Raw genomic sequence first — 16,371 nt, forward strand, 5'->3', positions numbered from 1 at the left:
TTTTGCCTTCTAGTTATATTTCCTAAGTATTTATTTTTAAGTATAAAATGATTTTATCAAAATAATGAAAAACATAGGGAAAATGAAGGAGAACATGTTTTTTTACAGGTTATATGATAGAAAAAGATTTGATACCAGAGGGGTTAAGGTTAACAAGAAAGGAAGAATTTACAGGGAAAAGTAAGAGAGTAATACCTTATTAAAAGGCTTATGACACAATTTTAAGAGGTTTACACATCGTCTCTTTTTTTAACAACTTTATCAAGGTATAATTTACATACCACAAACTTCACTCATTTTGAGTATACAATTCTACAATTTCTAATAAATTTACCACTTATACAACCATCACCATGGTTTTAGACCATTTCTGTCACATGACAGAAATGTCAATGACAGTAAATGTCATTTCTGTCATTTACTTCTGTCAGAAGTAAAATCCCTTCTGCCTGCTTACAGTTCATACCTGCTCCCAGCCCAACTTCATGCACAGTGGCTCTTAATTTCTTCCTCCAGATGGAAAGTCTTAAGCATAATGGCTCAGAAAAATTGGATGCCTACATTAAAAAGCTACTAAATTTTTTTGGAACTTCTTTAAGATTACCATTTATATGTAATAATTTCTGAAATCTAATATTCTTACTACGATGGGAATTGTAGTTGATGGGTTCCAATTTGGGGTGAGGTGCAGACAATGGTAGATTATTTCTAGAAATGTCTCTCCTTCAATTGACTGATCATACTGCCTCCCCTTTGAGTTGATTCATTTTTTAAAAACTCCCCCAATAGCTACCTGGTAGGAGAGAACACTCCAAACAAGAAACCTTTAGATTATTTCTTGGTAGAGGCTTTATATTTAGCCAATTGGTTTTTAGGATACTTTAGGTATTCTATTTTGTCTGTTTAACCCTTGGCTTTTGAAGGAATGGACAGGACTCCAAGTATTCACAGGCAACTTGGAATTGGTAACCTCAGCTCAGTCTGGGGGAGGATTTTCCGTGCATGATTGAATGATCCAGGTTGAAGGGAGCTGCTTTAGGGCCTTGGCATGCTTGTCTATGTCTGTTTTATCATCCTCAGGGTGGTCCTGAATACTTCTGACAGACCACATCGGAAAAGTATAAATGCATGTGCCCTGTCACTTTGGCTAAAAGTAGAAGTTTAATGATAACTTGTTCCCAATATGTACACTATTGCTCCCTTTTGGATAGAATGTATTAGAGACTGCCTCTTCTGGATGGAATTTACATTTTTCCTCTTTTCTCTCCAAAACTTTAGAGTCTAGTGTCTTCCACACAGTTTCTCTTGTTGGAAAGTGAGGAGAAAGCCCTAAATCTCAAGATTGAGGATGGAGGGCTCAGCCTCACTCAGGACTCAGACAACAGGATTGGGAAAGAGGGAGTGAGCTCAGGTCATCTGGGCCTCTTTGGGGCCAGGAGGGAGGTAAGAAGGGGGGGAGGGATAAGGAGAGGGAAGAGATTCTTCCAAGGAGGTAAGAAAGGAGTTTGAGAAACAAACTAAGGACTTATTTATAACCCTGGAGAGTTTCAAAGATTAAGGGAGATGAAGATTTTCACTCTTACCACAAGGCTGCTGACTCCTCCCAATTGCCCTCCCATGTTCCAGGATATTTACATGTGGAGATTCCTGCTGATATTTCCCTCCCTCCTTTTCTCATGTTTCTTGATACCCCTTCTCTTCTTTAGTGTTTTATATTTCTGACCCTTTCTTCCAAACTTCTACCTATGACAATATTTTATTTCTTACCATTTGTATGGTCACTGAGCTTTTGGGTAAAAACCCGTTAATAGCCATGGGATAGGCTTGTTGAAAGATGTGAGCTGCCCTCTAACCTAATCTAAATACACCCCTATTTCAGGGACCTCAAATGAAAACAGTGGGTTGGTAGTTAAGGTGGGCAGACTTCTAAGATGGCCCCAGGTGATCCCCACCTTGTGGAATTCGTGCTTTTGTGTGATCCCCTCCCCTAGAGTATGGGACGGAGCTGGTAACTCCTTTTAACAAACAGAATGACAAAGGTGATAGGATGTCACTTCCTTAATCAGGTACAAAACACTGTGACTTCCATCTTGCTAGCACTCTCTCTTGCTGGCAATCTCTTGCCTTCTCACCTGCTCACTCTGATGAAGCAAGCTGCCATACTGTGAGATACTTCATGGAGAGGCCCATGTAAGAAAGAACCAGGGAAGCCTCTCATTAAAAGCTCAGAAAAAACAGAAGCATCAGTGTTAATAGCTCAAGAGAAACTAAATCCTGCCAACAACCAAGTGAGTTTGGAAGCAGTTCCTTCACCAACCGAGCCTACAGATAATATTGCATCTATCTGACACCTTGACTATAGCCTGTGAGAGACCCTGGAGCAAAGGACCAGGACCAGGGCAGCTATGCCTGCCCAGATTCCTGTCCCCATGAACAGAGATCATAAATGTGGGTTGCTTTAAGCTACTAACTTTGAGTAATTTGTTATGCAGCAACAGATAATACAGCAGTTTTACCATTTCTCAATGGCCAGGTTTTGAATATTTCCACACAGATTTTTGTATTATTAATGTTCTAAAATAAAGTCTAAATGGGGGAAAAAAAAAAAAAACTAAGCCTAATCCTGACTTTATCACTTCATGTTATCTGCATTTTCTTCACCAATAAAAGGGGAATAATACCTACACCCTGAATAGTAGTCACTGAGAAATTAAAAAGATAATGTAATACATAGCAAGTACTCCAAAAAATGCTAATAAAAATTCCAACCTTGGGGCCGGCCCGGTGGCATAGTGGTTAAGCGCGGGCGCTCCAGTGCGGCAACCCAGGGCTCAGATCCCAAGCGCGCACCAACGCACCGCTTGTCAAGCCATGCTGTGGTGGCATCCCATATAAAGTAGAGGAAGATGGGCACGGATGTTAGCCCAGGGCCAATCTTCCTCAGCAAAAAGAGGAGGATTGGTGACAGATGTTAGCTCAGGGCTAATCTTCCTCACAAAAAAAAAAAAAAATTCCAACCACCTTTTGTGGCTTTTCTATAATATATAAATTCAAAATGAGGAGAGAATGCAAAAGATGTAATACATACTTTAAAAGGAGGTTCAATTTATTTCCCATTGCATTTTGTATCAGCCAACTTAAACTGGGTACCCTCTATTAAAGTTACAGCAATTAAAGTCCTAGAATAATAAAACCTCAGTTTAACTTCTCTTAGATCAAAACAAAATTAGACTTTGGCATAAAGTACATTCACTGAACTGCCTGTCTCAAGAAATTAATCTTTCTAATCCTATTATATTTAATTATAGTTTTGGGAGGTAAGTAGCACAAATTTAAATTTTTCATTTGATATTATTTGATGACATAGAAAAATATGTAATATTTGAGGTACATTACAGCATCCTCCAGTGACTTCTAGAATTTGCCTTCACAAATTCTTTCTGCAATCTTTGTTAAGGGAACTATACAAAAAATAATACTAACTTGAATGGCACGGGGCCGGCCCCGTGGCTTGGAGGTTAAGTGCGTGCGCTGCGCTGCTGGTGGCCCAGGGTTCGGATCCCCAGCGCGCACCGACGCACCGCTTCTCTGGCCATGCTGAGGCCGCGTCCCACATACAGCAACTAGAAGGATGTGCAGCTGTGACATACAACTATCTAATGGGGCTTTGGGGGGAAAAAATAAATTTAAATAAATAAATAAATAAATAAATAAAATAAAATCTTTAACTTGAATGGCAAAAAAAAAAAAAAAAGAATAAATAAAGACCTAATTTTTGAAAAATAATAGAGTATCCAAATCAGGGGGTGAGAGGTTGAGTAAATGCATTCTAAGGTCCTTGTATTTTTCTGGAGGAAGCTAAAGATATTGATTACCTTTAAATCTTATTAAGCATGCAGGTTAAAATTCCTGAGGTAATGACTAAAAGAAAAAGACATAGTATGTGTAACAGCATAGAAAGAACAGAATAAGGAAGAAAAATCAAAATGAATTGGGGGAGGGGGGAAAGAATAGGAGGGAGGGAAGAGAAGGGTGGACTGACAGAAAAGAAATAGTTGGATAATAGAATCTAACAGAAATATACACAAAAGATGTAAAACTGCATTTCTTACACCAACCATGTCAGCAAAAATTACACTGTTCATATCAAGTGTTGTTGAAAATGTGGAGCACATGGAACTCTCCTATGCTGCTGGTGGGAATATAAATTTGGATAACCACTTAAAGGGACAGTGCCAAATTGCTCAGTCAGGTTAAAAATGCCCATAACTTTCAAAGCAGCAATTATCCTCTTAGGTATATATCCTACAGCAGTGATTCTCAGAGTCTGATCCAGGGACCCCTGGAATCCTTAATATCCTTTCAGGGGTCTGCAGGGACAAAAGCATATATGGATAAAATATAAAGAACCCATTTAAAGCGTAAGATAAACCAACGGATTTCATTATAACAAAGTACTAAACATTCACTGATAAGATTTCAGAGTCTACACTGCAACTAACCTATAACCACTAGTGGAGTTTTGGTATAACACCAAAGAATACCCACAATTCTCTAAAAAGACTATTAAAATAGTCTTCCTTTTCCAACTGCTTATATGTATGGGACCAGATTTTCTTCAATAATACTTCAACCAAAATATAAATCAGATCTTGGAATCCGGTTGTCTTCATAAGCCAGATATTAAAGAAATTCACAAAAACGTAAAATAATACCACTCATTACTAAATTTTTAGTTGTTTTTGAAAATATAGTTGTTTTTCATGCAAGAACAAAGTTATTTATATTAACATGTAGTGGGTTTATTATTACTTTTACATGAATAAACATTTTTTAAATTTCTAAAATTAATTTATAATACCATAAACACTGATAAACAAAAGCTCTTTAGAGTCCTCAATATTTAACCGTATAGTGGGATCCTGAGACCAAGCCTGAGAACTGCTGCCCTAGAGAGATTCAGCATGTGCAAAGAAAATGGACAAGAATGTTCACGGGGCCAGCCCGACGGCGCAAGCGGTTAAGTGTGCGTGCTCTGCTGCGGCAGCCCAGGGTTCACCAGTTCAGATCCTGGGCACGCACTGATGCACCACTTGTCAAGCCATGTTGTGGCGGCATCCCATATAAAGTGGAAGAAGATGGGCACGGATGTTAGCCCAGGACCAATCTTCCTCATCAAAAAAAAAAAGAGGAGGATTGGCAGATGTTAGCTCAGGGCCAATCCTCCTCACAAAAAAAATAAAATAAAATAAAAATAAATAAAAAAAGAATGTTCATTGAACCTGGCAGAGTATGAACTCAAATATCTGTTAAATTCATAAATAAAACTTACCAGAAATGAAGCAGGGAAATGTGAGAATATAGTTAATTTCTCCTAACTGTAACACACAAAAACAATATCTTCAAGATTCCAAAAGACTCTCATTCCATCTGGCAATTTTAATCAAACCAACCCATTTCTCAAGTTCCATCTCCTCCAAGCTTCCCTAACTGTTCTATATTACAGTAGTAATCACCCTTCTCTAAATGTTTAAATCACTTAAGAAACTCTTAACAATGGAAGTAAGCTAAGAAATCATCTTGCCCAATCAACTCTCACTTTATAAATGAAAATACTGAGTCTCACAAATGGTAAGTAACTTGCGCAGCATCACACAGCTAATCAGGAGACAAAGTGAGGTGGGTCTCCCAACCTCCGGCCATGTGTCATTCTCAATCTTAATGAGCTATCTTATCTAGATAACTAATATGTCACTTCTTACAAATGTCCCTGTACTGTTAATTTTTCACATATTTAGGGCTTACTTCTTCCAACTAAAGTGTAAACTGCTGAAGAGCAGAATGAACAGTCTTAATGCCTTCTTTGCATACCTATATTTCTTTTTCATTTAATACTATTACCCAGGAGCTAGGTTTTACTGTCTCCAATTTACAACTAAAGAAATTGAATGATTATGTAACTTGCCAGAAGTCTTGCTTAACTTCAAACTAAGGTCTCTATCTCCAAAGCCCACGCTTTGGATGATGGTGACGATGGTCAATTTATTTGAGAGCTTTACTTACTGAGAGCTTTCTACGCTCCAGGCACTATTCTAAGTACAGCTAAAACCCTAAAGGACATTTCAGATGATCTCTATTTTACACAGGAGGAAACTGCGGCTCAAAGTCATTTCCAGAGCCCACATTCTGCACCATTCCTTCTTATGTGTACACTGACCTCAGACTGCAACTGCCTATTTGACATCTCCTATGGGACACTCTAAATGGCATCTCAATAACAAGGCCAACAGAGTTCCACTTCCCATCTCCAACCCACTGCCACCACCCAGTCCCCCAATCCTCTTCAATAAATGGCTCTTCTTTATTATTTAAGCCAAATCCTAGGGGTCATGCTAAATTCCTCTTTCCCTTATGTAATTATAAGTCTGACTCCATTTTATTGCTGACATCTTTTAAGCCTCACCCTGCCCTCTTCTCTTTCTGCCTCACATCTGAACAATGATTAAGTGAAATAATCCATGCAAATCACTTAGCAACATGCCCCACACATCCTGAGTGCTGTGTAAACCGTGGCTGAAGTACAAAGTCAGTTCTAAAACTCAAGGTTCCTGTCTCTGTTCCAAAGCTTTTCTTTTTCTTCAGAACTTGTTGTATACAACTTTACAAAAGGGAAAATAGCTATAAACTTTAAATAATTGTCACTTATACCAATTAGCACACACAAAAGTTTTCTGTAGTTATAAAGAACATTTACATACAATTTTTATTTTGCCTTTTAATTGACTTTATTTTGTATGTCTGGGTCTATAAATCCACACCATACACAAACAATTCTTGTTAATGAATATTATTCTATCCTATTGGCACAAATTTCTAATAATTTCCAAAACAAACAGAGCTCCAGTAAGTATCTTTGCACAAAATGTTTTTCTTTCACAATACTTACTGCCAGATTTTTCTACAAAGCTGTTTATAATTTGCAATGTCAACAGCATTATATGATTGGTAAAATTTCCTTAAAGTTCCATCAATATTAGGCTCTATATTACTTATTTATTTTTGCTAAACATAACAGACAGTGGTCCCTCCGAACAGTTCTAGTGTTCATCTCTTCATTTAGAAAGACTGAACACTGTAGACATTGGCTTCAGATCTATATCCCTTGTGTTGTCCACGATTACATTATCATTTGTCCAATAGAATCTAGGTTCCAAATGCTTAAAATTTAATCAATTTTATATATGTTAACTCCTAAGTTCTTTTCAATATTCCCATTTCATGATCCTGTCTCCCTCTCTGCCCACATACCTTTAGGAGACACTGTATTTACTGTTCAGACAAAGCATATGCATGTAAGATTCTCTAGTTATTAATCTGAATTTTAAGTCCAGGTATTCCAGGTAACCTAAATTTACTTCAAATAAACCTTAACATAAAATACTTCTGAAATGCATCAATTCTGCACTTGTATTTTTCCCTAAACCAAATCCAATCTAATTATAATTATTCTGACACACAACAAAATTGCCATTACATAAATTTTTAAGACGGCTTCTGCAGTGTTAAGATTTAACATGGTCTCCCATCTGATGCCCATTAAGATTTCTCTCACAGAATTAAGTACAAGGTGAGCACCTTCCTGATGAAATAATCACAAAAATATTATTCAATGTGAAAATTGAAATTAAAAACACAATGCCATTTAAAATCATTCCAAAGAAGACCTAAACAAATGGGGAGGCAATACTATGTTCATGGTTGAAAGGCTCAACATAATAAAGATGTCAATTTTCCCCAAACTGACCTATAGGTTTACTGCAATTTCTATCAAAATATCAGCAAGGCTTTTTGTAGACACAGACAAGTTTATCTAAATTTACATGGAAAGGCACAGGCCAGAAAATAACTAAAGCAATCTTGACAGAGAAGAATAAAGTGGGGAGGAATCATTCTACTGCTATTAAGGCTTGCTATATAGCTACAATAATCAAGAGAGTGTAGGAATGGCAGAGGGATAAACACAATAGATCAGTGGAACAGAATAGAGAACCCAGAAATACATCACACAAGTACAGCCAACTGATTTTTTTTTTTTTTGCTGAGGAAGATTGGCCCTGAGCTGACATCTGTTGCCAATCTTCCTCTCTTTGCTTGAGGAAGATTCACCCTGAGCTAACACCTGTGTGAATCTTCCTCTATTTTGTATGTGGGTCGCCACCACAGCATGGGTGACGAGTGGTGTAGGTTCGCACCTGGGATCCAAACCTTCGAACCGGGGCCACTGAAGTGGATGGAGCATGCCAAACTTAACAACTAGGCCACAGGGCTGGCCTCAACTGATTATTTTTAAAGGTGGAAAAGAAATTCAACAAATGAAGGAAAGCCTTTTTAAAATATGGTGTTGGAACAATGGGACATCCAAAGGCAAAACAAGTGAACTTTGACCTAAACGGCACACATTATACAAAAATTAACTCAAGACATATCACAGACTTTAATGTAAAACATAAAACCATAAAACTTTTAGAAGGTAACATAGGAGAAAATCTTTGGAAGCTAGGGCTTGATGAACAGTTCTTACAGATGACATCAAAAGCACAATCCACAGAAGAAAAAAGAAAATCAATAATTGGACCTCATCAAAATTAAAAACTTCTGCTCTGTGACAGATCCTGTGAAGAGGATGAAAAGATGAGCTACAGACTGGGAGAAAATATTTGCAACCACATATGTGATAAAGTATCTAAAATATACAAAGAACTCCCAAAACACAATAGTAAAAAAGCAAACAACCCAATTAGAATACGGGCAGAACACAGGAACAGACATTTCACTGAAAAGGATGTACAGATGGCAAATAAGCACATGAATAGATCGTTAGCCATTAAGGAAATGTAAATTAAAACAGCAATGAGCTATCACTACATATCTCTCAGAGTGGCTAAAATGAAAAACAGTGACAATACCAAATGCTGACGAGGACGCAAACAAATGTAAAATGGCACAGTCACTCTGGAAAGCAATCTGGCGGTTTCTTATAAAACTATACATGCAATTACCATACAACCTAGTAACTGCACTCCTGGGCATTTATCCCAGGGAAATGAAAACTTATGCTCACACTAAATCCTGCATGAGAATGTTCACAGCAGTTTTATTTGTAATAGCCAAAAAGTGGAAACTACCCAAATGTCCATCAACTGATAAATAGATAAATAAAATGTGCCATACACATACCATGGAATCCTCAGTAATTAAAAGGAACAAGCTAAGTTACATATGCAACAATCTGGATGAATCTCCAGGGAATTATGCTGAATAAAAAAAGTCAGTCCCAAAAGATTACATAACATTTGAATCCATGTATGAAACATTTTTTGAGATGTCAAAATTTAAGAAATGAATAACAAATTAGTGGTTGCCAGGAGTTACGGACGAGGGGCCAGAGCAGTATGGGAAGGAAGTGGCTGTGGTTATACAAGGGCAACAGGAGGGATCCTGGCGGCAACAGAACTGTTCAGTATCTTGACTGCAGTGGTGGATACATGAAAATGTGTACAGAATTAAGTATACACACAGAAATGAATACTAGTAAAACTGAGGAAATCTGAATAGACTAGTAGATTGTATCAATGTTAATATCTTGGTTGTAATATTGTACTATTGTTTTACAAGATGTTATCATTGGGGGAAACTGGGTATTGGGTAAAGGGTACACAGGATCTCTCTGCGTTATTAATTACAATTGCATGGAAATCTATAATTATCTCAATAAAAATTTCAATTAAAAACAAAAAATCATTCAACACAGATACACATTCTCATGGAAGAATCCTATAACAATAATAACAAGGGCAGTTTTAAGAACACACTAGCAGAAGCATGATTGTCAGAAAACAATCTAAAGTGGAAAGTCTCATGAAAGTCCCCCTTCTTGTCTCTGAAAGGTTTTAACATTGATCACAGAAAAGACATTAACTCAGGACACACTCAAAGTTCCCAAAACTCACTTTTCCAAAACGATACATCAAATGCCCAGTAAGGATCAATTTGTGCTAAAGCAAATCATGTTATTTCTAAAAGGCTACTCTAATGTTGTAATTAGAAAAAAATTCTAAGTAATAGATGTAAGCACTTGTTAAAAAGAAGGAAACATATTCTTACGTTTTATCATTCATTCATTCGACAAATTTTTATACAACCCTTGCTAAGTACAAAGGAATGGGCTAGGGAAAGGTTACTCCAGCACCACTGCCTCCCCAAGACCTATCCTTCAGCCTGCTCTCAAGCATCTTCCCCACCAGCAGAGGAGATCAGATAAACATAAACTGACATCCAATTTTATTAAGACCATGAGACAGCTTCTGATTCAATACAATTAAGTCTAATGTTTCTTGGATTTGTCTGCTTATGACTGAGTATTATAACAAAGGTTATGAAAATGTCAGAAATTTTAGTTTTATTTTCATAGTGGTTAGCGTCATACTAACTAAGCATTTTGACGAACTACAAAAAATGCAAATAATGAACAATGGATTATATATTTGCCCTTTCTAGACCACTCCAGAAACAAATCCATGTAGAAGAAAAATGCAGGTCTTAAAACAAGCCCAATGAGGGCATAAAGACACTGGCTAGCTGTCTCTCTCCAAATCATTTTTTAGGATATACCTCCTTCCATTACATGTAATCTGTAACATCCTTCCAACAAATCCAAAACACTTTACACTTTGTTAAGTAGCCATATGGACGACTGCAAAATTCCCTTTTAAGAATCTGTTTCATTATTCCTTTCAAATCAAATCAAGGGTTTCCCAAGTCACTTATAGGACTTTTGGAATAGCTCAGCTGACATCTCTAGATTCTCATGGAGAACAAAGCAGAACACGTGAGCTACACAAACTGAGTTAGGATTATATATCTATTCCACACACTTTACTTTCCATCTATTAAAGTGATTCTTTGATGTCAGCCACTAAGCATTAATACAGGAACTGTGATTCTTATAACACAAATCAAACAATTCTCCCGTTTAGCTATAAAAATATTATTAAATGTCTTAATATAAAAAAATAAGTCCAATATGTTCACTCAAAATATCATCTTCATAGAGCCAAATACAAATTGAACTTAACATACCACTTTTTTAAAATCATCTTCTGCCTCATCGAGTTTTCCTTGTTTGAGTAGTAAGTGACCTCTCTGTAACCTTGCCTAGAAAAAAAAAAAAGAACAGATGTCCTGAGTACTATGCATTTCTCAATTTTCTTTAAACACAGAAAATAAAACTAAATAAGCTAATGAAATATTTATTTTTCCAATGCCCATTTGACTTGGCACTCTGAGAATAATTCTGGGAACCAATGAATGTTTTTAATCTTTGTTAAAGGATGCTTTCTTAAAAATGCTTGTTGCTATACCCCAAAAAATCAAAAATGTAGCCACACAAAAACTTGTTCATGAATGTTCATAGCTATAGCCAAAAAGTATAAAAAAACAAATTTCCATCAATGAATAAATCAAAAAAAAATATGATATATCCATACAATGTAATATTATTCAGCCATAAAAAGGAATGAAATTCTGATACATGCTACAACGTGGATGAACCGTGAGAACATTACACCAAGTGAATGTAGCCAGACAGAAAAGGCCACATATTGTGTGAATTCATTTATATGAAATATCCCAAATAGGCAAATCCATAGAGACAGATAAGTGGTTGCCAAAGGCTGAGGAGTGACTGCTAATGAGTACAGGGTTTCTTTTGGGGATGATAAAAATGTTCTGGAACTAGATAGCGGTGATGCTTGCACAATCTTGTGACTATACTAAAATCCACTGAATTATACACTTCAAAAAAGAGTAAATTTGATGGTATGTGAATTAGACATGAATTAAAACAAAATACTTTTGCCATCATAATAACTTTTTGCCACTACAATAAAAGTTGCATAATTTGGGACTTTACCAATCAAAACTCTGGAAATAGTTGTGTTTTTTTATTAACTCTCACTGCAAATATCTACTCCACTATAACCAGAATAACAATGCTTCTTTCCTTTTAACACGCGTCATTTTCTCCCCCCATCATCTCTGATATTCCTCTTATGTGCATAATCCCATCTCTTCCAAGAATACCAACTCTCTGATGACCAACATCTACCATAAGACAGAAATCACATCAATAGTCCACTAAAAGTTATATATTACTTTTACTGTACATACAATTTCCCTAATCCTCTGTTAAAAAGCAAGAGGAAAGCCACTTCAATTAGCTAATAGCTACTATAATACAAGAAAAATGAGCTATATAACCTTTGTGACATGTTGTGCTTAGTTGGGTAAAGTAACAAAGAAAAATTTGACGCTTGGGAATTCCATCTTAAAATAATAGTAATATTTCAAACTAAACATTCACCCATATCTAATCAGTTATCTCAAATCCTTTTTTGGAATACAGCAGGATATAAACAATAAATGAATTACCAAATTAATTGTGAAATCATCTCATTGGTCCTATTATTTTAAGCCATTACAGTGACCTGCCAATCATCAGGATATCCCATTAGACTGTAAATTCCTCCCCCTCTGAAGCTTGGGTGTTGTTTCAGAGGAGGACTCTGTCTAATTCAGCATTGTACTCTTACCACAAACCACTGCTTAATTGAGCTATCCCTTCTTCTTTATTCTTCCTGCTACAGATAACTGGTAATTGAAACTGTCACCAGTCACCTGATAGCCTCTTAATTCACCAGAACAGTCTCTTAATCAACTTTTTCAGTTTCACATCTTGCCCTACACTCCATCATCCACACAGACATCTTTCTTTTTTTTTTTTTTTAAGCTTTTTTTTGTTTGTGAGGAAGATCAGCCCTGTGCTAACATCTGCCAATCCTCCTGTTTTTTTTGCTGAGGAAGATTGGCCCTGGGCTAACATCCGTGCCCATCTTCCTCCACTTTATATGGGACACCGCCACAGCACGGCTTGCCAAGCAGCACATCGGCACACGCCTGGGATCCAAACTGGCGAACCCCGGGCCACCGCAGCCAAGCGCACACACTTAACCGCTTGCACCACCAGGCAGGCCCCACACAGACATCTTTCTAAACCACAAAGCTAACAGCACTGCCAAGCTTCTAAAAATCACCTACTGCACCCACTGATCCTCTTTCACACAGACCTTTGATTCCAGGGGCTTTGAATTTCTCTTGCTGCCCAGGCTGCTACATCATAGTGGCGTTCTATACCCTCTAACTTTGCCTAGCACGCCAACCCTCACCTTAAGAAACAAATTACCTCTTCCAAGTTCCCTTAAATTCTCCTTTAAAAAAAGTTTAGATGCACTTACTGCAGTGAAATCCATCTTCAATTCAATCACTTTAGTTAAATCAGGAAGTGCTGCTTTTGATTTGCCCATAGCTAAAAAGACAGTAGCTCTTCGATAGTAAGCAATATAGTTATCAGGGTCACCATCTGAAAATTAAAATAAATATTAGCTCTCAGTAATTTACTCAAAAAATCAAATGACCTGAACATTATCAGAGTTTGCAATTCTATTAAGAAAGGCATTAAGAAAATAATTTCTTCTTCAATAATGGGTCATGTCATCTAGCAAGATCACTACAGATAAAACCAGAACAAGGGTCAGCAAACTGTAGCCTTTGAGCCAAATCCAACACACAAACTTCAAGTTAAGAATATACTTTACATTTTTAAACAGTTGTCCAAAAAACAGAAAAATATGCAACAAAGACTGGATGCAAAGCCCAAATTATTTATTATCCAGCCCTTTAGAGAAGTTTGCCAACCTCTGGTCTAGAATATTAACTATATTCAACTCATAACTTATATAAGTATGCAATTCAGTCTCTGCCTTCGCTGAAATTTTAAGTGAAATACTGATTGACCTTGTGGACTATGCCCTTATTCACAGAATTTTAGAACATTATAGATTTCCAATTAAATTGACATATTGAATGTGCAATCTCTGCTCCCTCACCAACTCCAACTAAAATGGCAGTGAAGGTACAAACCATAGGACAAATGAGGGGAATGGAAATGAGAGTGAGACTAGAGAAGTTCACATCTGAAAGAAGGAAAACAGATGATGAGTTAGGTTTTTGAGCAATTCCACTCTGCCAGCACCTACAAAGTGGGACAAGGAGTGAATTCAACTAGAAGCAAATCTTGTACTATTGAACAATTCTTCTAGAAAGCAATTTAAAAATATATATATATGTGTCTGTGTGTGTATATATATCAAGAATCTTAAAAATGATCTTGACCAAATCCAACCATCTATCTTAAAAAAATAAATATTTATGTATACAGATGTCCATCATTTTAAGATTTACAACTAAAACACCCTAAAAGTTCTACCCCCAAAGGTCTTATCATTTGCAAAACATTACAATATGGAAATCTATATGGCAGGATAGTATATAATCATTTAAAATTACAGTTTTGACTAGTTGTTAACGGCACTGAAAACTACCTGAAGTACTGCTGGAGGAAGGTGGGGCAGGAGGAGAGAACAGGCTATGAAACCATAGACGAAAGAGGACATACAAATGGCCACTAAGCACATGCACAGATGCTCAACATCACTAATCATTAGGGAAATGCAGATCAAACCCATATTAAGATAGCACTTCATACCCCTTAGGATGGAAGGAAGGGAGGGAGGGAGGAAATAACAAGTATTAGGATGTGGAGAAACTAGAGCCTTTGTGAACGGCTAGAGGGAATGTAAAATGGTACAGCTGCTGCAGAAAACAGTATGGTGATTCCTCAAAAATTAAACATAGAATTACCATATGAACCACCAATTTCACTTCTGGGTATATACCCAAAAGAACTGAAAGCAGAGTTCAAACAGATATTTGTACACCCATGTTCATAGCAGCATTATTCACAATAGCGCAAAGGTGGAAACAACCCAAATGTCCATCAGTGCATGAATGGATAAACAAAATGTGATATATACATACAATGGAATATTATTCAGCCTTAAAAAGGAATGAAATTATGATACATGCTACAACATGGAGGAACCTTGAAGACATTATCCTAAGCCAGACACAAAAGGACAAATATTTTATGATTCCACTTCTATGAAGTATCTAGAGTAGTCAAATTTATAGAGACAGAAATTAGAACGGTTGCCAGGGGTGGGAAGGGAGGGGCATCAGAAATGGGAAACAATTGTTTAATGGGTACAGAGTTTCAGTTTTGGATGATGAAAAAGTTCTGGAGGTGGATGGTGGTGATGGTTGCACAACAACGTGAATGCACTTAATGCCACTGAACTACAAACTCAAAAATGGTAAAAATGGTAAATTTTTTATGTATACTTCATTAAAATAAAAAAGTAAAAGAATGAGACAGTCAGAAAAAAAGGACTATTTTGAAAAAATAAGAAAACTGGGCATTTTAACAATAAAAAAACTTTATCTTTTTCTTAAATCTAAAACAAAAACAAAACCCACATATGATCCCAGCCAAGCATCACTGAAATTGCTTTCCTGATCAATTTCAGCTGGAAAGCGCGGAAAGAAGAGCCAAGTCAGTAGCCTGTATATAGGGTTTTTCCTACAAAATACTGTAATTAGCTTGAAGAAAGAGTAAGAAAGAGAGTAACTACATTTAGAGCATACCTGACATAGAATATTTTTAGGTTCAGTTTATATTTGATTTAGAATATGCAATAAATTAAAAATAAACGGGTCTGGTCAGCAAAACTGGCCATAAAAATGATTTGCTACCTGGAGTGACGTCAGCATCATGGCGGAGTGAGCTTTCCCGTGAATTCTTCCCCCACAAGATACAACAAAAGCAACAGCCACAGACCAACAACGGAATCCCAGACAGTGAAAACCTAGAGCGGAGGGATCCACACTGCCACACATCTGAGAGCGGAACGTGCTGGGCCCCCGGAGGAAGTGGGGAGAGGTAAGGAGAACTCCTCTCCCTCCCCATCAGATCAGCGATCCTGGTCCGCGCGGCTCCCGAGAGGGGGGAGGGGCGGCCGGGCGGGGAAACCGTGGCTCTTCGGACTCTCTCAGCCAGTGGGAAACTCCCGCACAGAGGACTCAGAGGAGCCACAGGGCTACCATCAACATCTGAGCACCCCAGAGAGCGGATAAAGAGGGGCAAACGAGAAGCCTCTCACGTCAGGGACCCAGAGGGCAAAAGAGAGAGCTCCCCCCTCCCCACAACCCGGAGTCTGCAGCTCGACCAGACCAGACCTAGCGATCCAAGGCAGACCTGATCAAACTGGACTGGACCCGTGGATCGCAGCGGGGGAAAAAAGAAAAAACAAAACTGCGGATCGCAGCAGAAAAACCGGGGCAGAGTGCAGGGGGCTT

At 37.4% G+C, this 16,371-nt stretch overlaps 1 protein-coding gene across 1 annotated transcript in view; it reads right to left on the reverse strand.

Annotated features, from left to right (window-relative positions):
- DNAJC3 (DnaJ heat shock protein family (Hsp40) member C3) overlaps positions 1-16,371 on the reverse strand; it is a 76,597-nt gene that overhangs the window by 28,094 nt on the left and 32,132 nt on the right. Inside the window, exons 3-4 of the mRNA XM_004423118.3 lie at positions 13,353-13,477; positions 11,140-11,214 (exon numbers count right to left, since the gene is read on the reverse strand). Coding sequence (XP_004423175.1) covers positions 11,140-11,214; positions 13,353-13,477 — 200 coding nt within the window. The remainder of the gene's footprint in view (positions 1-11,139; positions 11,215-13,352; positions 13,478-16,371) is intronic.

Source organism: Ceratotherium simum, chromosome 10, assembly GCF_057802395.1.
Source record: "Ceratotherium simum simum isolate JZ-2026a chromosome 10, ASM5780239v1, whole genome shotgun sequence".
Lineage (NCBI taxonomy): Eukaryota > Metazoa > Chordata > Mammalia > Perissodactyla > Rhinocerotidae > Ceratotherium > Ceratotherium simum.